The following is a 24,094-nucleotide window of genomic DNA, read 5'->3' as shown; positions in this document are numbered from 1 at the left end:
GAGTCTCCAAACCCATTCCCAGGTTCACTGATTTACTGGGGAGCACTCATAAGACTGCATATAGTCATACTCATGGCTATATATTTTAGCATAAGGATATAAAGCAAAGTCAAGAAAGGAAAAGGGCACACAGAACAAAATTTGAAAGGAAATCAGGTATGAGTTTCCAAGAGTCTTCATCTATCAAAGTTATAGGACTTACTTAATTCCTACAGTAAGGAGTTGTGGTAACACATGTGTGAAATATTGTCTACCAGAGAATCTCCTTAGAGACTCAGTGCCTACCGTTTTTACTGGGAACTGGTCACGTAGGCATACTGTGCCTAGCATACACTAAAATTTCAGATTCCTAGAAGGAAAACAAATGTTCAGCATCAACCATCACTGTTTGCAGTTCAGGCACAGTGAGCCACTCTGATCAGTTAGGATGGTGAGAGCTATCCTGAAATCCTAATTATCAGATGCTAGCCATGGGCCAACCTTGAAAGCGGCCCATTCTAAGGAAAGCAGTGACAGGATGCCTATATTAACTCCTTTTTGCATGCCACACAGCTATATATAGCTGTATATAACTACACTAATGAAGACTATGGTATTCGCAGAGTGATAGACACACAATTCTATGGAACTGAATAAAGAACCCACCAATGGACCCACACACACCAAAACAAAAATGCCCAACTGATTTTTGACAAAGATACAGAAGCAATTCAGAATATAGCCTTTTTTCAACAAACAGTACCAGAACAACTGCATACATACACACAAAAAGATGACCGTTGGCTTAAACCTCCATCTAATTGAAAAACTTAACTTAAAATGAATTTTAAATGTAAAACATAAATTTATAAAAATTTGCTTTTAAAACAGGAAAAGAATCATTGGGATGTAAGGCTATATGCAAAGAATTCTTAGACTTGACACCAAAAGAAAGACTCATAACAAAAAATGATAAATTAGGGCACTTAAAAATTTAAAACTTTTACCTTGTGAAAGACCCTGTTAAGAGGATGAAAAGACAAGTTAAGGACTGAGAGAAAAGGGGCTCAGTTGGGTAAGCATTCGACTCTTGATTTTGCCTCAGGTCATGACCTCAGGGTCCTGAGATCAAGCTCCACGTCAGGCTCTGCACTGGGTCTACCAGGCATAGAGACTGCTTAAGATTGTCTCTCTCCCTTTGCCCCTCCACTGCTCTTTCTCTCTCTCTCTCTCTCTCTCAAATTAATAAATAAATAACAGTGTCAGATTTAAAAAAGAAAGACTGACAGAAAATACTTTCAAACCACAAATTCAACAAAATTTGTACCTAGAATACATAAAGAACTCTTGAAACAGTAGCCAAATAATCTGATTAGGAAATTGGAACAGACATGAACAGACATTTTACTAAAGAGAATGTACAGATGGCAAATAACCAGATGAAAAGATGTTCAATATCATGCACCACTCTGGAAATGGAAATAAAAAGCACGATAAGATGGTACTACACATTATCAGAATGGCTAAAATAAAAAATAATGATAACATTAAATACCAATGAGAATGTGGAGAAACTGGAGTATTCCATACATTGTTTGTGGAATTGTAAAATGGCAACCAAAATTATACATACAGTTATCATATGATCCAGCAATTGTACTCTTAAGCATTCACTCCAGAGAAATGAAAACTATGTTCACATAAAAACCTATAAAAAAAATGGTCATAACAGCTTTATTTCTAGTTACCAGAATCTGGAAATAACTCAAATGTCCTATAAAAGATGAATAGTTAAACAACTGTGGTATATTTATAACATAAATGCTACTTAGCAATAAAAAGGAATAAACTATTGATACATACAACTTGGATAAATGTCAAGAAATATTCTAAATGAAAAACTCACTATGGCTATAAAAGAGTATCAAAAAAGATTCTTGTGATGGAACTGCTGTGTGTCTTGACTGTGTTGGTAGTCACACTAACCTACACATATGATAAAATCACATGGGACTAAGTGTGCACATACACATGCACACAGACAAATAAGTGTATGTAAAACTGGTGAAATCTAAATAAAGTCATTGAGTGGTATCAATATAAATTTCCTGGTCATAATATTGTTCCACAGTCATCCAAGTTGCTACCTTTGGGGAAATCAGATAAAGCGTATACAGGATCTCTCTGTATTACTTCTTACAAGTGCATGTGAATGTAGAATTATCTCAAAATTGAACTTAAAAACAAAGCTTCAAAATAATCAAACTTATATGTAAGTAAATTAACTGCTTGCCAGAAGAAAACACTCCTCTATTAAGCACAACAAAATCTAAACTCACAACATAACACCCATTACCAGACCATACATTAAAAATTACTAGGCATGTAGTGGCACCTAACTGAATCAGTCAGTTGAGTTTCTTATTCTTGGCTTTGGCTCAAGTCACAATCTTGTGATCCTGGGATGGAGCCTCACATTGGCCTCTACACTCAGTGGAGAATCTGCCCGAGATTATCTCCACCTCTGCCCCTCCCCCTACTCATATACTTGCTTGCTCTCTCTCTAAAAAAATAAATAAAATCTTTTTTAAAAAACTACTAGGTGGGGCACCTGGGTGGCTCAGTGGGTTAAACCCTCTGCCTTTGGCTCGGGTCATGGTCTCAAGGTCCTGGGATCAAGCCCCGCATTAGGCTCTCTGCTCCAAGGGAGCATGCTTCCCCCGTCTGCCTCTCTGCCTACTTGCGGTCTCCCTCTCTGTCAAATAAATAAATAAAGTCTTTTTAAAAAATTACTAGGTATGTAGAGAAGCAGGAAAATATAAACTATAACAAAGAAAAAAAATCAGTCAATACAAACTGACATAGATGTGACGGAGATGATTAAATCAGCAGAGGATTCTATTACAGCTATTATAAATAGGGTCAAAGATTTAAGGAAAACATTTGTGTGATTAAGGAAAAGTAGGATGCCTCAAAATAGAAAACTGTTAAATATAAAAAGAAACCAAAAGATATTCTACAACTAGAAGAATACAATATGTGAAATGAAAAAATAACTGAATGGGCCTCAAAGCAGGTTAGACTCTGCTGAAGAGAAGACAAGTAAACTTGAAGACATGGACTAGAAATGATCCTAGTAAACATAGAAAGGAAAAATGGTTAAAAAAAAATGAACAGAGACTCAATGGACTGTGAGATAATATTAAGTAGCTAACATAATTGTAATTGGGGAGAAGAGAGACAATGGCACAGAAAAATATATATTTTTCAAGATAATGGGAGTTTTCTTTCTTCAAATCTGATGAAAAGCATAACCCCATAGATCCAAGAAGCTCAATAAAGCAAAGCAGGATGGGGGACATATTGTAATCACATTTATAAAAACCAAAGATAATGAGGAAATCTTCAGTGTATCCAGAAAAAAAAGAAACATTATATTCAGGGTTAGTAGGAATTACCATTTGCTTCTCAAGAGGAAGAATGCAAATCAGAAAACAACAGAATGAATAACATTTTAGTACTTAGAGAAAAAGACTATCTAAAATTCTTTATATAGAAAAATGATCGAAAATGAAAGCAGAACTACACAAAATTTTCAGAAATACAAAAGTAGAGAGAATTTATCATCAACATATGTTCTAGTTATGTATTACTTGGTAACAAACTACCCTGAAACTCAGTGGCTTGAAACAAGTATTTTACTATAAATCACAATATTGTGAGTTGGAGATTTGTGAAAGACATGGCTGGGTCAACCTTGTCCTTCTGACATCAGTCAAGCTCACTAGATACATTCACTTACATATCTGGCTTAATCTATATGGCTCCTCTCACATATCTAGTGCATTGGCAGAGACGGCTGGAAGGCCAGGCTTGTCAGGGACTGTAGAACAAAGAGCCTCCATACAGCACCACCAACATGGGTCCTCAAGGTTGTTAGACTTCTTACCTACTGGCTTTGAGACCAAGAGTTCTAGCAAATGAGACATAATCTACATCTGTTATGACCTAGACCCAGAAGTCACAAAGCATTACCTCTGCCATATCCCATAGTTGAAACAATCACAAGCTAATGCATTTCAAAGGGAAAGAACATAGCCCTCCAAATAGGAAGAATGCCAAAGAATTTGTGGAAATTATTTTAAACTGCCAGTCTACCCTCTGGCCAAAAACATTTATAATCCTCCCTATGTAATATATATTTGCCCCTTCTCTAGACTCCCCAAAATTTCATTCCATTAATGGCATTAAGCTCAGGTTCAGGATCTGATCTAAATCAAGTCCCAAGTATGGATGAGGCTCCCACAGTTTCCTGGGATCAGATCTAGATCTGGAAATCTGCAAACTAAAGAGACAAGTTATCTGTCCCACACATACCCAGAATAGGGTGGTATGACAGACACAGAACAAGTGCCATAAATAGATACCCATTTAATACATGGAGAAAATAGAAAGTCACCAATCCATTGAAATCATAAAATCTAGCTGGGTAAATGTTACCAGTTCATTATTAGGGCCTAATCCTCCTCCCTGGGAATGATTTTCCATAATTTTTGGTTCTTACCCCTGAGATCTTAGTTTTGCCCTCTAAATCGTTCTTCCTTTTCCATAGAACTGATCCATTTCTGCAGCTGAGCAGCCTACTGAGCCTGCTTCCTGCCCACAGAAGTTTAAGGATCCAGAAGTCTCTCTTCATTTTGTACAGTCTTCATTTGGTGGTGGTGGTGGTGGTGGTGGTGGTGGTGGTGTGTGTGTATGTTTCAGTGTAAACTGATATTATTACTTTAAAAATTTTGGAATTTTTGAATATTAAAAGCCAAATCTACAAATATCTTCTAGATAAGCCCTGTTCTACCCTGGGCCCCCTATGAAGCTATTGTGGGATAATAACCTTAAGAATCTGAGAGGCCTTACTGTTTGGGAGACAGTGTCTATACTACAACCCCTTAGAACCTTACAAGGCTTTTTATCTCTTTCTGAACTCATAACAAAAGGTTTTACAATCACATCCTCGGCCTCATCTTTACCTTGAGCCCATGATTTCCTAACAGAGCCTTGAATTTGATCTTCATTCTGTGGCCCTTTTTGAGTATGTTCTGCTGGGAGAAACTAAGGATAAGAAATAGTTTCATTTTCAGATTTTGTTCCTATATAGTTCCTCTAAATTCTGTTTGAAAGTTGAATAAGTCCTTCTTTAGCAAGCTCTGTCTATCCATACCTTATGATACATAATTTTAAAACAAATAAATAATATATAACTTCCAGCATTCTGTCTGGAAGTCTCCTAAGCCAGATCCATCAGTTCATTAAATATATTTTATGATTATCCATGTTATCACATTTGCTAAACCATCTGCCATAACAGAACAAGATCCTCCTTTCCTTTAGCTTCCAAACAACAGTTTCTTTATTTTTTAAGCTCTCATTGACATCCTTCTCAATGACTGTCAGGATCCCATTAACAGTCTTCTCAAAGCCCTGTCAACTTCTGCCTCATATCTTGTCCCAAAGCCAGTGCCATGCTTTAGATTTTTGCTACAACAGCACCCCAAATTTTGTTCCACTTATCTAATACTATGTAACTGCTCAAAAAAATAGTTGCTTAAAACAATAATTTTATTAAAGCTCATGATTAAGAAAGTCAGGAATTTGGGCAAGTTTCAGTTTGGTGATCTTTACATTCCTTGTGGTATCAAGAGAAGCTACTTGGGATATTCACCAGGTAAATGAGAAGTTTGGAGGATTCAAGACAGCTTCACTCACATATCTGGCACCATAGCAGGGATGACTAGACCACTGGATTTGGCTGACTCTGTTGACCGGAATGTGGCCTCTCCAGCATGGCGGTCTTCTCACGTGGTGTCTCAGAGGCCTAAGACCAAGTGTTCATATGAATAAAGCAGGAACTTCACAGTCTTTTATGAGCTAACCTCAGAAGTCATAGTGTTTCATTTCTGTTGTTCAGTACAGGTCAAAGAAATCACTAGCCTACCCAGATTCAAGAAGAGGGGATAAAGACTCAGTATCTTAGTGGAAAAAGTGTCAAAGAATGCGCAGCCATTTTAAAAAAACCAACATAGCAGATATGCAATACAGAAAATATTAAAGGAAGTTCTTCAGGCTGCAGTGAAATGATACCAGATGGAAACTTAGAACTACAGAAAAGGATGAAAAGTACCAGAAATGGTGAACATGTAGGTAAATAAAAAGGGCTTTTTTCTTCTTATTTCTTAAGTTCCCATGTAGCAGTAAAAATATATGACAATCACAACACAAAAGAGAAGAGTATAATGGATCTGACCTTATGCAATTGTTGAATCAACTCACTTTTATCAACCAACATGGAAATTATCAATACTGTCAACCAATGAAGCAAAGGAGATAGAAAAGGTGCCTCTTTCAAAGAATACAATAGTAAAAGCATTGACAACGTGTCACAATATCACAGGGGGGAGAAAAATGATATCAGGGTATTTTATTCTACTATGTCTCTCCTTGAGAAGTCATCATGGGCTGGCTATACCTGTATGAGGACTTCTTCAAATAGGCTGTCTCCAAGGTCAAATATCTATTTATTTGACAGAGAGAGATCACAAGTAGGCAGAGAGGCAGACAGAGAGAGGAGGAAGCAGACTCCCCACTGAGCAGAGAGCCTGATACGGGACTCGATCCCAGGACCCTGAGATTATGACCTGAGCCGAAGGCAGCGGCTTAACCCACTGAGCCACCCAGGCACCCACCAAGGTCAAATATCAAAGTCGTCCTCTCTCTTACCTTTTCAGGCACTTTTACTATCCCAGGATACTCACTTCATTATCCCTCTGAACATATTTTAACATCTACCAACAAAGTGTACAGATTTGAAGCAAAAATTTACCTTTCAGAAAACTGATATTAAAAATAGTTTACTACCGGGGCGCCAAGGTGACTCAGTCATTGAGCATCTGCCTTCAGCTCGAGTCATGATCCCAGGGTCGTGGGATTGAGTCCTACATTGGGCTCCCTGCTCAGTGGGAAGCCTGCTTTCCCTCTCCCAATCCCCCTGCTTGTGTTCATGCTGCCCTCGCTGTCTCTCTCTGTCAAATAATTAAATCTTTTAAAAAATCATTTACTACTAATAATTAGAATCCCAAATAATGCTTATTAAGATGAGTAAATCAACATCTGTGTATGCTTAGGGAAAAACATCATTACTATTAGGAGGTACTTGGTATGAAAAACTTGAACAGACTGTAAATCCATTGTCATTACCGCAGGGAATTTCAACCTTAGGCTTGTCAGCGAAAGAACGGTTAGACTACAATTTTAAAAGATCAAAATATCTGAATTCTGATTGAAGACAAATAAAAAATGCTTTATCAATTGCAAAAAAATAAATCATCTCCTGCTATTTGTCATCACCTACGTATGCATACAAAAACTGGGTATACTTCTGATGTTAGGTCATAAAAGGCCACGTAAGGTCTACTGTGTTCACTGAAACACTTGTTCTTACAGCCCTGGGCCATCATGTGAGAAGACAACATGCTGGAGAAGCCACAATACTGCTCAACAGAGCCAGCTATGCCCAGCCTTCTGTCGATGGTAACCATCAAGAACCTAAGAATATCATTATTACGATTGTGTATAGTCATTTCAAGCGTAAACCCTAGTATTAATAAATGATCATGATTACTCACTACATACAGGTGGCAGAGTTTGGAAAAGTGTTTAGCAGTACCTATTAAAGTGGATTAAACATATGCATTTTACTCCCACATATATTTTCCCTAGGAATGTATGTGTATATTACATATACAAGTCCCAAAAGACATGTACTAGAATTTCAAATCAGACAGAACTTCTCAGATTAGCCAAAACTGGAAACTACCCAAATACTTACTGACAATAAATTGGATAAATAAGTTATGTGCTATTTACAAAATAGAATCCTAAGCAGTAATAAGAACAATCTACACAGAACAACATGAATGAATCTCACAATGCTGAAAGAAGCTAGACCCAAAAGAGTACATATTGTATGATTCTATTTATATAAATTACAAAAACAGGCCACACTAATCTGTGCTACTAGAAGTCAGGATAGTGGTTACCTTTGGGGCAGCAGGTAATGACAGGAAGGTAAGGTTGGAGCACTGGAATTGTTCTGCTTCTTGATCAAGAAGGTGGTTAGGTAAGTGTGGGAATTTAAAAACATATCCATAGATCCTTGACACCCCTTCCATTAGAAGGTAAAGTCCAATTTCCTTCCCTTTTATATGGACTGGTCTTAGTGACTCACACCCAACAAACAGAATACACTGGAACTGACACTGCATGATTTCCAATGCTGGATTAGCAAAGGTACTGGAGCTTCCACCTGGCCTTCTTTCTTGGGATGCTCACTCTTGGTACCCAGCCCCCACACTATGAAGAAGTCAAGGAATCACATGGAAAGCCCCCGTGGAGTGTTCTGGTCACAGACATAGCTAAAGTCAGAGCCAACAGGGGAGCATGGTAGCCAAACATGTAAGTAAAGGAGGCTTCAGATGATTCCAGCCCCCAGCCTTTAAATTAACCTATCACGCCTTGCCCAAATTGCAAATTCGGAAGCAAAATAAATGTTGCTGTCTTAAGCCGCCAAGTTTAGAGGTAATTTGTAATGCAAGTATATGTAACTGGAACACACAACAGGTGTGCTCACTTTGTAAAAATTCACCAAACTACATAATTATGATAGATACATTTTTCCTTATGTATTATTACAATTAAGTTTGAATAAAGGGGTTTTTTTTTTAAAGATTTTATTTATTTATTTGACAGAGAGAGATCACAAGTAGATGGAGAGGCAGGCAGAGAGAGAGAGAGAGGGAAGCAGGCTCCCTGCCGAGCAGAGAGCCCAACGCGGGACTCGATCCCAGGACTCTGAGATCATGACCTGAGCCGAAGGCAGCGGCTTAACCCACTGAGCCACCCAGGCGCCCCTAAAGGGGTTTTTTAAAAGATTTTATTTATTTATTCATGAGATACAGAAAGAGAGAGAGAGGCAGAGGGAGAAGCAGGTTCCCCACTGAGCAGGGAGTCCAACGTGGGACTCGACCCCAGAATCCCGGGATCATGACCTGAGCTGAAGGCAGACGCCTAATCATCTAAACCACGCAGGTACCCTAAATAAAGGTTTGAAATAAAAATCTTATCATGGAAAGTTTCTCATCAATTTTTTAAAATATTTCATTGAGAAGTTTTATATAAATTCAATGTTTCATATCACCCTAATACTTATCTTTTCCCTAGAATTACATAATAAAGAAAATGTGATGGATTTTTCTTTCACCACACTGCTATGGGAGATATCTGCCCACCACCATTCCATCTCCTTTTGTTAATAGGATCTTACTGTTGTGGGGGAAACTACCTGCCTTCTGATCAATCAAGTCATCAGAGACCTAATTGCTCATCTTTTCCTTTAATTCTATTATTCTTCATATCCTTCTAATAAATTTCTATTTTATTTAAGTTGACAATATTTGAGCTCTAGTTTCTGCAACCAAAGAACTCTTGCTGATATATATCTCTGTGCTAGCACATGGCCTGACATACAGCTGATGATGAATAAATATGAAATAATATGTTATAAAATGATACTGAAAAACTGATCTGTGGCAAAAGCAGAAAGATAGCTTAGTGGAAAAAATAACAGCCTTTAAAGAAATATTGCTGGAACAACAATATATGAACTTGAATCCATGCCTTAAACCATAAAAAAAAAAAAAACTCAAAACTCATCATAGACCTACATATATCGCCTAAACTGTAAAACTTCTGGAAGAGAACATAGTAAAAGGTCTTTGTGAACTTAGACTAGGCTAAGATTTCTTAGAAATGACACTAAAAGCACAATCGATAAAAGAACAGATTGGACTTTATTAAAGTTTAAAACTTCTCTTCAAAGTTCTTGTTGAAAATGAAAAGACATGCCAATGCCGCAATAAAATCTTTGCAAAGCATATATCTGCTACAAAGAACTTGTATCCAGAACGTACAAAGAACTCTTGAGATTTACAAAAACAGCCATCCATTTTTTTTTTTTAATGGGACTAAGATCTAAACAGACACATCACACACACACACACACACACATATATATATGTATACAGATAGCAAATAAGCACATAGAAAGATGTTCAAGATCATTAGTTATTAGGAAAAAAACATTAAAACCACAAGATACTACTGCACACCTACTAGAATGGCTAAAATTTAAAATGATTGATCATACCAAGTATTGGTAAGGATGTGCAGGAAATGGCACTCTGAATACAGTCTTGATGGGAATGTAAAATGGTTCAACTACTCTGGAGAACGATTTAGCAGTTTTTTAAAAACGTAAACATATATTTGCCGTATGATCCAACCATTCCCCTTCTAGATATTTACCCAAGAAAAAAGGAAATATATGTCCACACAAAGACTTGTATACAAATGTTCATAGCAGCTTTATTGGTAATAGCCCCAAACTAGACACAACCCAAATGTCTACAAACAGATGAGTGGATAAGTTGCAGTACATCCATATAATGGAATACACTCAGCAACAAAAAGGAATGAACTATTGGTACACAGAACAATTTGGACAAATGTCTATATACTGATAGGTAAAAGAGAACAGACCAAAGTAAAAAAGATACATACTGTCTGATTCCACTTACATAAATCTTTAGAAATGCAAATGAGTCTATAATGACAGAAAGTACATCAGCGGTGTGGGAGGCAGGGAGGGATGCAAGGAAGAAATTAAAACGGGGCTTCAAGAAAATTGAGGATGATGGATATATTCACTTGACTAGATGATGGGGTATATATACATTAAAACTGCACAAATTACATACTTCAAATATGCCCCATATATTACATGTCAATTATACCTCAATAAAGCTGTCTAAAAAAAAAAAAAAAAAAACCTGTAAGTCAGCTGTCAGATTTTAAGAGGAGCAGAGAAGCAGCAGAATGGAAATCTCAGTTAAAGCCCTCAATGAAGTTTGTGAATTATCCAAGTATCCAAAGAATCCATGCTTCCCTTTCCTAGCTAAGCCTCAGCATAATGAGCCATCTCTCTGCTATTCTCGAGAAATGGTGACAACCACCACAACTGGGTTCTGTTTTTAGGAAGAGAATAACTCAATCAGTATAAAATTAATTCCATATCTTTTGAAAGAAGGTCAACTGAACATATAATCCACATGTATAAACATTTTTCAAGTGTGTTCTACTTGCAGGATAGTTTTAATACTGAGACTAAACTCTTTGCATGTAAATCCCAACACAGACACACTAGTCATATAATCTCTCAGAACCTCGGTTTCTTCATCTGTGAAATGCCATAAGAAATAAGAAAAACAAGGAAACTGAAAAGAGCAGACTCTGCCAGAATTATTGATACTTACTTTTTGGCCAGAGCCTCTCCCCTGCCCCCCACTCTGAGAGATGTCCATTTCTTCCCATCATGACCTGCAGTAATTATTTTGAGTAAGTCAACCCCCTTTCCTACCCTCCTTTCCTCTATCACTGGACTTTTTGATAGAGTTGTATGAGGAAGTTCCCTGCCATAGCCCTGACTGGCCATCACTAGTCAAGGAGGGATCTACCAGATTCGGCTGTGATTGAGGACCACAGTGATGTGCTGGACTGGCCTTGAGCTCTCTGTAGAGCATGTTCTGGAGGTTGGGTTTCACTTCCCAATCATTATTTGTTGAACAGATGGGGAATATCTCAACAGTATCCACATTTGTAATGATGGGTAAGGCAGTTCTCCAGGGTGGTCTGTGTTTTCCAGGAGCTAAGCCATATGAGCCCTGACTCTTTAAGGAAGGATACAAGAACTGGGGCTGAGTAGGAAAACTGATAGAGCCTACAGACTATAGCATTAAGCAGCTCTGGCTTCAATTCACAGCCATCACTTAATGCGTGGTACTTTTAACATTTCCGAAACTCATTTTTTTTCTCATCTCTACAATGGGACTAAAGCTATCTAATTGCTATAAATGTTATTAACTTCTATTGTAAATTACAGCACCCTGACCCATTACTACCTTGAACACTAAAGAGAGCAGTTAACCCACTAATTCAACTTTTCTTAACTATATACTTAAAAGATTTTGCATAATTAAAGTTTCCTGAGAAAACAAACTTCTCCCCTTCTGAGTTAAGAATTTAAGAAGACAAGATTTGGAAGCAAACTAAAATCAAGGTCCTAAAAGGATACAAACCTCAAAAAGCCAGGCTGGATTGCCAACAAAGCTCCGCCTCCACGCAAGTCCTGCCCACTTCCGGCTGCCCTTCCCACCCTCTAACTGGAACACCGCCCCTCTTCTCAAAGTCCCGCCCCCCCGCACCTGATTTTGGTTTCTATTGGGCGAATCTGGACGCTGTATACACACCGACACACGCACGTTTGGCAGGGGCGTCTTCGCGCCTGCGCAGCAGCGCCGTCAGGCGGCTGGGTGCTAGGGGCTGGGGGGAGGGGGGCGGAGGTCAGGCCGAATCTTCCTCCGTAATAAGAAGCTACGCGTCCTGCGGTCCTGGCTCCGTGGGTCGGGTCGGATCGGGCCTGGGCGCTGGAGCTGCTGTGGCTCCCGCCGCGGCGGGTGCGATGGAGGCCGTGCCAGAGCCCCGCACTCACACCGGGGAGGCCCAGACAGCGGACGGTGCTAGTAGATGAAGCGGCGGCGGCGGCGGCAGCACGGGCTCTCCATGAGCAAGCGGCGGCGGCGACGGGTGCGGCGGCACCGGCGGTTTTCGGTCCCCGGGGAGGTACGATAAGTCGGCTACCTGGTGGACGGAGAAGGGCCGGTGTGGGAATGCCTTCCGCGGCGCGGCCCTCTAGCCCAGCGCCCGCAGTCCCAGGCGCTTCGGGGAACACTACCTGGACGCGGGCAGGGTTGCCCCGCCGTTTCACCTGCTCCAGGCTCGGGGATGTGCCAGCCGTGCGGGGCCAGCCCTCGGTGCCAGGCCTTCGCGGGCGCAGAGGACCGGGGGCGGGGTAGGCGTGTCCGGAGTGCGGGGGACGGAGGCGGGCGCCCATCGCGCGCCCCGCAGGTCCCTGCCCCGAAGCCCCGCGCTCCTTCGAGGGGGAGCGCGTGGCCGTTTTTTCAGATTATTTCGGGGTGCTGACTCAAAGGGGATCCATGGGACCGCCGAGCTCTTAGGGAGCCCGGCATTCAGTGTCTAGGGCGAATGGTCTGTTCCTCCGACCAGTGTGGAGTACAGATTTTCACCCTTGAAAATGACCGCAAAAGAAAGGTGTCGTTTTGCCAAGGAAATAAAGGTCGGGGGAGTTTTCCAGGTTTATTTAAACTGGAGGGGCCTGTTGAATCAGGACAAGGATGCCAGCAGGATATATCCTCCAGGGCTTCTAATGCACAGCCTAACGAAACAGTCTTTTCGACGATGTGGTGAAATCTTAAGACAATTTTAAGTAAAGCTCTTTGCAGCCATTTCACAACCTTTTTTACTCATTTTTGTTTTAATTTACTTTATAACAAATCACCACCTTAATGCTGAAACGAGTAGGTGTCCTCTAGTTCTTTGAATCCTCTCTACCCCTGCCCTTTTCCTCCCCCGCAAAGATAGGCTGAAGAAGTTAGTTTCATAATATATATATATATATGTATATATATATATACATATATATATATGTAATTGTAGTTTATTTCTGTTAAGTATAACTGTTGCTGTAGTTACTCATTTGGTCATGCTTTAAAGATAATTTGAAGAAAAATAGTGCAGAGATTTTACGATTCCTTCCCAATGCAACATTTGGAAATCTGAGCTCAGGCTTGTGACCTTGCTACAAAGTTTTTAAAAATTAAATAGAAATAAGTGGAACCATAAAGAAAGTTATTTTCATTTTCAAAGGTATTTGAATGCCATATGATTTTTTTTATTTTAATCTTCAGAAACATTAAGAAGAAACCGTTTGGGTTTGCCTAAGGCTCCTGATTTGCCACGCCCTCTAATTACCTAAATGGTTGACTAGACCTGACAACATGTTACCGACTATGAATAAACATCTACACTTAAGACTAAATATAGTGTTGAATATTTTAGAGTCCACAGCCTTGCCTCAAGCCGAAAATACTGTGTGCGTGCACGCCCTCGTTTAATACATTGTAGAACTGAATTTTCAGTCTGCTAGTATTGTGAAATCGGTTTGAATTTAATTTCTTTAATTTGTTTTTTTTTTTTTTTTTTTTTTTAAAGATTTTATTTATTTATCAGAGAGAGAGAAGGGGAGAGAGCAAGCACAGGCAGACAGAATGGCAGGCAGAGGCAGAGGGAGAAGCAGGCTCCCTGCTGAGCAAGGAGCCGGATGTGGGACTCGATCCCAGGACGCTGGGATCATGACCTGAGCTGAAGGCAGCTGCTTAACCAACTGAGCCACCCAGGCGTCCCTAATTTGTTTTTTTTAAACTGAAGTATAGCTGACAAAATGTTACATTAGTTTCAGGTATACAACATAGTGATTCAACAACTCTATACTTTATGCCATGTGAACTTTATTTCTTACACAAATAAAACATGGAGGTCTGCAGTGTTCAGTATTGGATTTATGTTGTGCTTGGGAGGATATGTGTGGCACCTGAAAAGATAGTCAAAATAAGACACCTCAGTCTGTGACTTCTCTTTTCCACTTCCTCAGATACTTTGCTTTCTTTTTTCATGAAAATATACTTTTCCATAGACGTACCATTGAGAAATCCTGTGATGTTTTTAGTTCAGACACTTATTGTACCAAGTAAAGCAATCTTTTCAATTCAGTTTCATTAGGAAGGACCTCATTCTTTAATTTTTTAAAATTCTGCTTTGTAGGGGCGCCTGGGTGGCTCAGTGGGTTAAAGCCGCTGCCTTCAGCTCAGGTCATGATCTCAGGGTCCTGGAATCGAGCCCCACATGGGGCTCTCTGCTCAGCAGGGAGCCTGCTTCCTCCTCTCTCTCTCTCTGCCTGCCTCTCTACCTTCTTGTGATCTCTGTCTGTCAAATAAATATTTTTAAAAAATAAATAAATAAATAAATAATAAATAAAATTCTGCTTTGTATAACATACATGACAGTAACATATTTTTACAATACAATCAATGACTAAGAACAAATTGCTTAGCTAACATCAAGGTTAGGAGAAACAATAAGTAACAGTTTAAATAGGGAGGACACCCCAGTTCATTCCCAAAGCATGCAAAGAGAGGGAATCAGATTACTTTACCAAGTTCTGAATCAGATCCTCACAGCATGGCCTCTATAGTTAGAATTATAAAATATCAAGCATGGTCCTAAATTGCAAGTGAAAATCCCAAAGTGCTTAGAAATGATTTTTGTATCAGCTGTGCAACTCTTCAGTTAAGTACTCTGGGATTACTTTTCATATGTGGTCTTTAAAATATAATTGGCCATTATTCTGTAGCCCAACTAAGAATTCTATTATAGCAGTTTCATAAGTGGAATCAGGTATATTAAAAGGGAAATGAAGCACAGCTTATATTTTGAAGGGAGAAAGAGGTTTACATTAGGAATGCACCCAACCAAATTTGGATTGCATTTTCAAATAGCTTTTTCCATTTAGAATTTTTTATTTCAGGGTCTTCCTTATATCAAAGATAAAATCTGCAATATAATTAGTTTAAAAGTTTCATCAAATGCTCACCCTGTACCTCAAAAAAGATTGCACTTCTTAATGGTCTTTCCAGAGGCCATGCACATTGCCAAAAAAAGGCTCAACTTGACTTGTTTTAATTTTTTTCATTATATTGGTAGGCCTCCTGACCAAATTTAATTTGAATCCTTTTTTAAAAAAATTTTAAGTAATCCCTATATCTAACTTGGGCCTCGAACTTAAAATCAGGAGATCAAGAGTCATATGTTCTACCAACTGAGCCAGCCAGGCACCCCTAATTTGAATCTTTAGATAGGTTTGTTTTCATTTAAACATATTTTAAGCAGGGGCACCTGGGTGGCTCAGTGGGTTAAAGCCTCTGCCTTCGGCTCGGGTCATGATCCCGGGGTCCTGGGATTGGGCCCCGCATTGGGCTCTCTGCTCAGCGGGGAGCCTGCTTCTCTGTCTCTCTCTGCCTGCCTCTCTGCCTACTTGTGACCTCTGTCTGTCAAATAAATAAATAAAATATTTAAAAAAAAAAAAACATATTTCAAGCATTTAACATAGGAAGTCACAAATTTACATGTTCCATCTTAAACTTTTAAAATGCAGGATGAAGACACTGTTTGAAGAGATCAAAGCATCAATTAAAAATAACTATAACCAAGATCGCTCATTTTGGAGGCCTGTTCTTCCTTGGGGAGGTGTTTTTACTATCAAAGCTGGCCGCAAAGCAGTATCCTGTACACCACTCTATGTTGAAATAAGACTGAAAAACACCTGCACCATAGATGGATTCTTGATGTTATTATATGTCATTCTTAATGAAAATGAAAATTTCCCCAGGGAACTCTCTCTTCATTTAGGTAGAGAGTTTGTAGACTGTTTCCTTTATTTAATGGACACCTATAGTTTCACAACTGTGAAGCTACTTTGGATTTGGGACAAGATGGAAAAACAGCAATATAAATCTGAAGTTCATAAAGCTTCATTAATAATTGATTTATTTGGGAATGAACATGATAATTTTACAAAAAATCTCGAAAATCTCATGTCTACCATACAAGAGAGTTACTGTTCCAACTGGCGATGCCCAACTCGAGTGCAGGAAGATCAGCAACGCACAATTAATATAAAGTAAGTTGCTTTGAAGTCTGTCATTTTAGCAGAGATAATGTACTTTTTAAATGAATGCTGCTATAAATAAATATAATCAAAGTATTTCCTTAAGTACAGACCTTGTATAATTACTTACTTATACATTGCAACCCCACAAATGCAGGACTATACTGTTTATTTAATCCAAATATCTTGGGATTGAGTTTGTAAAACCAACTGATAACTATTTCACTTGAAAGGTAATGAGTTCGTATGCAAAATGTTTTATTCTTGCTTTGAATTGCTAATATCACTGCGTAGATAATTGTTTGTTTCATAAACATAACCTCTTAAAGAACATTTAATGCTATATTGGAATGTTCACTTCTTGAATGGATTTCGGTTGGGTAAGCTGTTTTTACATGAATAAGAAGAGTGAAAGTATTCCTTCATGTCATGGCCGGAGTATAATTATAGACAGAAACCCCAAAATTCAAATCTTCATACCTGGAGAGGATACTGATGTTAGGAGCTTTTTTCACTGGCTAGGAGAAGTGCTGATAGCCTGCTGAATATTTTTGGCTTTGACAGAGAAGGCAGACCTCCAAGCTGGTAAATGATAGGGAAGAAGGCCAAACTGGCATGGCCTAGTAGAGTATTGGGAAACATTAAAGCCCCCAGGGGACATGAGCTGGAAAAAAGTAACTGCCAGTAGAAAAACAGGACTGAAAAACCCAAACACATTGTTTTCTGAAAATGTATTTGACCCAGTGGTCCACAGAAGCAGCCTAATAAATACTCCCTTTTTGGAATATACATCACATACCCTAACTTACTAAATTCACATTTCTTTAGAACATATTTAGTTTAATATTGTAACATTTTGCTATTTACGGAAAACTGAAGATATTATATTCTTTTTAGAATCTGTCAATTAATGTGTTTCTTGTTTCTGTAATACACTTTGTCCATTTCCTGTATTGCTGATACGATGACGTTGAGTTTGAAATCTCTGTCAGGGAAGAAAGTTTCATTACTCTAAATTGTAAAGCATTTTAGAAATCTGTTTTGCTTTTCAAAAACTAGTATCAATTTGTGTATATTTTGAAACTATAATTAGTATTTATAATCCAATATTAATGCTAATATTTTAAGCTCAATAAAATATTTTTCATCATACTGAAAATATATGTGTGTATATATATATATAACTTTTTAAGGCTTTTGCCTATATTTCAGTCCTACATTTAAAACAATCTCTGAAGTATATAGGAAGACATTTTTTTAACAAATCCAGTAATAGTAGCCAACAATGGCTGTAATTTGCATTTAGTCATGTACCTAATCGGTAGCTCTCCTAATTCTGGGTCCTCCTCTCTTCCCCAAGACCACAATCCCTTCTACCAGAACCTCTCAAAAAAATTTTTAAGTAACAACTGCATATTTCAGGAACAGTTTCCAGAAAGATTTAATGTTTCTTGGAAAACTTCATGCATTAATGTTTATTAAGTTCAACTGATTGCTATAATTATAACAAAAAGATGAAAAACAGGTTATAATTTTTTACTTGATTTGCTAATAATGAATTGATCTGTAAAATTGGTTATCCTAATAAATATTTAACATGTAAATTTCCAAAGCAATCCTTACATACATTTTGTAATTGTTGTAGTCCTCCCCAAGAAATTCCTCATGGAAACTTGATACGACTGGCTGTGGATGAGTTATTCTGTTCCAGGATTGAACTGTGTGAAGAGAGTGGGTGAGTATATGATAGACATTTAAGATCAAAGTATTTCTATTTTTTATAAAGAAACCTGAACAGATAGGCTCTTTGATGTCAATACTTCAGGAAATAGCAACTCACAAGTATTTGTGAGTTAGAACCCTAGTGTTTTTGGAATCTTAACACCTAGTGTTTTTGCCATCTTATGCTATGTTGTCATTATAAAATTTCACTATATAGAATATCATACTACAGTTACTTGATGAATACAAAGCAAATGCCTTTTCTTTTTTTCCCCACTGCTGAGCAGGTACAATAAAACCTTGGTTAACCGGAACCCAGCTAATCGGACTCCCAATTAACTGGATTTTTTTCTGCATTCCTCATTTAGGAGAAAGAGGTAAATGGCAACCAAAAAATTTAACTTAGTTTTTAAAAAATTTAAAAGGGGCAGAACATATTCATCCCAGTCTCTTAACAATTTCTATATCTACAGTATTGTACAATGAGAATTAAGATTTAGAAGGATGGCCTTACAGCTAATTAATCACAAAAGGAAGGAAGAATAAAATATATTTAATTAATTGTACTTAAGTCCAGAAAGTAATCTAATGTATTTTAACAGGAAATACTGATACTAAATGGTTTTCTAGTTAATGCTTTAATCAGTAACGTTTATGAAACAAAATACTGTGTCCTGAGTATTCCGGTTAATCGAGATTTTACTGTATTTGTGGTATTCTGATCCATATCCTTAATATGTGAGACTACTAAGAAAACAGAATTTACCTCATCCTCATGGCAAAAAGATGCAATTACGGGCACCTGGGTGGCTCAGTCTTTAAACATCTGCCTTTAGCTCAGGTCATGATCCTGGGGTCCTGGGATTGAGCCCTGCATCCAATCTGCTGCCTGCTGAGCTGGAAGCCTGCTTCTCCCTCTCCCAGTCCCTCTGCTTGTATTCCGTCTCTCGCTGTCTCTATCTCTGCATGTCAAATAAATACATAAAATCTTTTTAAAAAATGCAATTAGGGAATTTTATACAATATAAAGAGGACTGGAAGAGTTCTATTTTCAACAGCATGGAGGTTCCTCTACTACTTACCTCTCTGCCAGTATTATCATTTGAAACCAACCAAGGGCGGGGGGAATGTATAGACATATAAAAGCTTTTATATCAGTTCAAAAAATTAAATGTTTTGTAAGCTTAAAAAAAAATAGCTAGCTTTTCCTGGGGTTTTATTCTTTAAATTTTTAAAGAATTTACTTCTAAAGAAAAGTATTATTTCTTTTATATAGAATCTCACAGCTTATAAACTTCTGGGTATAGATAATAAAAATACTAATATAGCCACACCATGAACCACACCTAAAATAGATAATTATACTTTTTAGGAAACTAATAAAGACAACCCAGAAGTGATAAAAGGCAGTTTTGTTTCACGTGTAATAAAGTTCATGTCTCTTTTCGATTTTAGGTGTGGTGGCTTAAGAGAATTTTCCCAGCGAGTTTTCTGCCATGGGGCACCCCCTTTTGTTGTCTTAAATATGCAGCATTGGAAATCTGAAGATCTGGCATATGTACCATATTACTTGGATTTATCTGATCACAAGTAGGTATTTTTTTTTAATTTTTTATTTTTTATAAACATATATTTTTATCCCCAGGGGTACAGGTCTGTGAATCGCCAGGTTTACACACTTCACAGCACTCACCAAAGCACATACCCTCCCCAATGTCCATAACCCCACCCCCCTTGTCCAAACCCCCCTCCCCCCAGCAACCCTCGGTTTGTTTTGTGAGATTAAGAGTCACTTGTGGTTTGTCTCCCTCCCAATCCCATCTTGTTTCATTTATTCTTCTCCTACCCCCTTAAGCCCCCATGTTGCATCACCACTTCCTCATATCAGGGAGATCATATGATAGTTGTCTTTCTCCGCTTGACTTTTTTCACTAAGCATGATACGCTCTAGTTCCATCCATGTTGTCGCAAATGGCAAGATTTCATTTCTTTTGATGGCTGCATAGTATTCCATTGTGTATATATACCACATCTTCTTGATCCATTCATCTGTTGATGGACATCTAGGTTCTTTCCATAGTTTGGCTATTGTGGACATTGCTGCTATAAACATTCGGGTGCAAGTGCCCCTTCGGATCACTACATTTGTATCTTTAGGGTAAATACCCAGTAGTGCAATTGCTGGGTCATAGGGCAGTTCTATTTTCAACAGCATGGAGGTTCCTCAAAATGTTGAAAACAAGTAGGTATTTTTTGGTATGTTTTATAAAACTAATAAGTAAATTTATTTTCTATTTTACTGCTGTTCTGTCATGACTGTGACTAGCCCTTAAGAAAATATCATTGAAAAGAATCATAGGTAACTATTATTCTGTATACCGAATAAGGTTAGAATCTACTACAGGGGGTTAGTCTCTGGCAATGTGCATAATAGTTGGACTATGGAATAGACAGAATTGAATCAAATCTCAGCCCCACCTTTTACAAGCTATGTAACCTTGGGTCCTAACTTAACCAGCTTACACCTCAGTTTCTTGATTTTATAAACAGAAATGACAAAATTTATTCCAACATTGTTGAGATATTTAATGAGATAACACCTATAAAGTGTTTAGGTTGGTACCTGACACATAGTAAACAGTAACGACTGGCTATTACTTGTATTTCAAGTCAAAGTAGTATTTAATAGGAGGTCATCGTTTAAACAAAAAATGTTACTTTCAGCATTAGAGATAAAAATGTCTGTTGCATACTAGTTAGGACATACAAAGTCTTTTAACTTTTTGCCTTTAAAAGGTTTTCTCTTATTTAATAGGATGATACAGATATCATTTAATAGAATGATACAAATTGTTAAAATGTTTTTCAAAATTCTTAAATTATATCAGTTTTTAAATTTTTAAATATTTTACTCCAAATTACCAGTTATAGTATGTGCTTTTTACTGACAGATATCTTTTTAGGTACCAGAATATAAATAACAGCAATATTTTTATTCCTTAATTAAGAATTTAAGGAGCATTTTGGTGGTTCGGTTGGTTAAGCCTCTGACTCTTGATCTCAGCTCGGGTCTTGATATTAGGATTGCTAGTTCAAGCCCTATGTTCCACTCTGGGTGTGAAGCCTACTTTAAAAAAAAAAAAACAAACAAACACTTAAGAAATGTTTAAAAATAGGGGGGCCTGGGTGGCTCAGTGGGTTAAAGCCTCTGCCTTCGGCTCAGGTCATGATCCCAGGGTCCTGGGATCTAGCCCCACATCAGGCTTCCTGCTCAGCGGGCAGCCTGCTTCCCCCTCTCACTCTCTGCCTGCCTCTCTGCCTACTTGTGATCTCCGTCAAATAAATAAATGAAATCTTAAAAAAAAAAATGTTTAAAAATAAAGTTTTGTCTTTTTTGCTACACTTTGTCATTTAATTTGCAGGTATTTGTTGGAAGGTGCCACATTATTTAACAAAGAGGAACATCATTATTCTGCAGCTTTCCAGATTGATGGACATTGGATGCACTACGATGGCCTCAGAAATGTGAATTTAATTTTGTTAAATAAACCCCCAGAGTTTCTCCTCTTGTCATCATTGGTTTATATTCGAGCAACAGAGAAATAAATATAGACTGATGCTAAATTAAATTGTTTTCCCTCCTGCCCATGCTCCCCCCCAGATGAAGGACTTTTATTTTGTATATACTTGGTATCCAAGGAAATAGTTGAACTATACTAGTTTCAGAGGTGTATTTTCCAGTGTTTAGCCCCAGGTAAATATTATATATGGAGAATCTATGCAAAAATATTTGTATTTCTTTTTTCTATGTCCTGGGTAATTTTTATATAAGCATACTTTATGTTGAAATAAAATATATCTTGTAGCCTTTGTATTTTTTATTTATACATACTCAAAAGATTTTTACAGTTCTGTCCTTGAAAGCAAGAAAATACTTCATCATTTGAATTCTCGGTTTTTCTTTTTGGATATTCAAATAAAACCTGGGTACAAGTCAGTATTTCAGTTTATATAAATTTAACAGTTCAAAATGTATCTGACTATATTTTTTGCCCTACCTCACTAAAATCCAAAGTGCACTGTTGGATCTAGTATGGATTTGAATGTAGAACTTATAGATGGCTTAATCTTTTTTACTCATTGATTAGCCTAATTTCCCTGCAGCAGTTTTTAAAAATACTTTGGTGAGAATGTTTTTCTGGGCTTAAATTATTTCTCTATAATGGCATATTACTTTAACCACTTGCTCTGAAGTATTATAAAGCTGCCACATTTTAAGTGTTAACTCATTTTAAGTGTTAACTAAAACTTGCAAGCTTAATTAAAGTTATTGTTTCAAATAAAATATATAACTAATCTAACATAATTAAATGTAATGGAAATTCTCTAATAAAAATCTGTTCTGAAGATAAGACAACTATAAATATCAGGCAACAGGATGCTTACTAATGCTGGATTAACGATAGAAATATACTTTAAATATATATTTAAGAGAAAATGGTGCCTAGAATATATATTTTTTGCTCTTAAATCATATTTTCACAAAGAAAAAAAAAAAACCTAAACTTTTGGAGTACAAACTGCTGGCTTCCTTGTAAGTAGTAAACTGATAGCATGAGGGTTTGATTTGCAATACAAATCACTAGAATTTTATAATTATCAGAAATTGTTTTCAAAACCCTAAGATCTTTCTTCCTTTTTTAAGGAAAAAATTAAGTAATCTCTTCAAGGGAAAATACTTTTTGCAGTTTATCACCATTTACTTTAGTATTTAATTTCAATAAACATTCCATCTTAGATTTTGGGTTGGGACTGCATGCAGTATACTTGGAGATGTCTACATGACAACACAGTTCACTGCCATATACCAAATTGGTAAGATTTAGTTGAGGAAATTAAATCTTACATTGGCTTGGTGCCATGTTGAAATAACTTAAAAAAGAATAAATGTGAGTATAACAATGCTGAGAATGCCTCACTTTGAGCGAATACTGTGAAAATTATGTCTTGTATAAGATTAAAAATAGTGATTTATTTTACAAAAAAAAAAAATCTACCCCAGAGTTTATTTAAATAGTCCCCACATGTTTTGACAGTGATTTACAGTGAATTTTTATGGGGACACCTTATTGCATGAATCAAAGTATACAAAAACAAATATTAGTATATATATGTGGTTCATTAGCGTAATTATTCCTAATGCAGGTTATTCTTTTAAGAATTGCACTTTATTTGGAATAATACTAGCTTATCACAAAACAGTGACTTTTACCTACCTCACAGGGTTGTTGTGAGGATTAAGATGTTTGTTAAAATCTTGACTGCCTTGAACATGCTAATAAAAAATATTTTTTTTTCTACCTCTTTCATACAGAGGCAAGTCTCCCAGATTCTCTGTTACTAATGAACTTTCTAGATATTTTCTTTTAAATTATTTATTTGGGCAGTTGCTCCTATCAATAATGGACTTACATGTAATAGAATTTAAGTATGCCTTCTGGACCCCAAGATGGTTGGATTTTAAGGATAATAGGTAGCTTATTGTTACAGTAGTGGTTGGTTGGCAGATAGAAACAATTTCCCCTGCTGACCAAACAGTGGGTAGAAAAGGGGTGAAAAATAATTAAATTAGATTATCTGCAA

The 24,094-nt window shown here is 37.3% G+C and overlaps 2 protein-coding genes across 10 annotated transcripts in view; one reads left to right on the top strand and one right to left on the bottom strand.

Moving 5' to 3' along the window:
* The window catches only part of LOC309867026 (uncharacterized protein), a 173,056-nt gene extending 159,796 nt beyond the window's left edge, over positions 1-13,260 (bottom strand). For 4 of the 9 annotated variants that reach the window (XR_014312931.1, XM_082735251.1, XM_082735250.1 and 1 more), the window contains exon 1: positions 12,351-13,260. Coding sequence is in view for 6 of the 9 variants with exons in the window: in XM_082735251.1 (XP_082591377.1) it covers positions 12,351-13,039 (689 nt within the window). In the remaining 3 variants the exon portion in view is untranslated. The remainder of the gene's footprint in view (positions 1-12,350) is intronic. The other 5 variants (XR_014312932.1, XR_014312933.1, XM_082735248.1 and 2 more) reach the window with 4 other exon arrangements.
* DORIP1 (dopamine receptor interacting protein 1) lies at positions 12,639-23,826 on the top strand. The gene is made up of 5 exons (XM_082735247.1): positions 12,639-12,768; positions 16,217-16,741; positions 18,375-18,464; positions 19,907-20,041; positions 21,874-23,826. The coding sequence occupies exons 2-5, from the start codon at positions 16,218-16,220 to the stop codon at positions 22,055-22,057; spliced, it is 933 nt and encodes a 310-aa protein (XP_082591373.1). The 5' UTR covers positions 12,639-12,768; position 16,217; the 3' UTR covers positions 22,058-23,826.
* The last annotated feature ends 268 nt before the right edge of the window (positions 23,827-24,094 follow it).

Source organism: Mustela nivalis (assembly GCF_964662115.1).
Source record: "Mustela nivalis genome assembly, chromosome: 6".
NCBI lineage: Eukaryota > Metazoa > Chordata > Mammalia > Carnivora > Mustelidae > Mustela > Mustela nivalis.
The sequence above is the reverse complement of the archived record's forward strand: the minus strand, read 5'-3'. Positions and strand labels throughout refer to the sequence as shown.

What these genes read in the sequence shown, in the direction of transcription:
- DORIP1 (XM_082735247.1), top strand. Translation starts at nt 16,218, where the DNA reads ATGAAGACACTGTTTGAAGAGATCAAAGCATCAATTAAAAATAACTAT. An exon ending in CAACGCACAATTAATATAAA is followed by an intron (nt 16,742 to 18,374) that starts GTAAGTTGCTTT and finishes TAATTGTTGTAG; the next exon opens with TCCTCCCCAAGAAATTCCTC. An exon ending in TTGGATTTATCTGATCACAA is followed by an intron (nt 20,042 to 21,873) that starts GTAGGTATTTTT and finishes TTTAATTTGCAG; the next exon opens with GTATTTGTTGGAAGGTGCCA.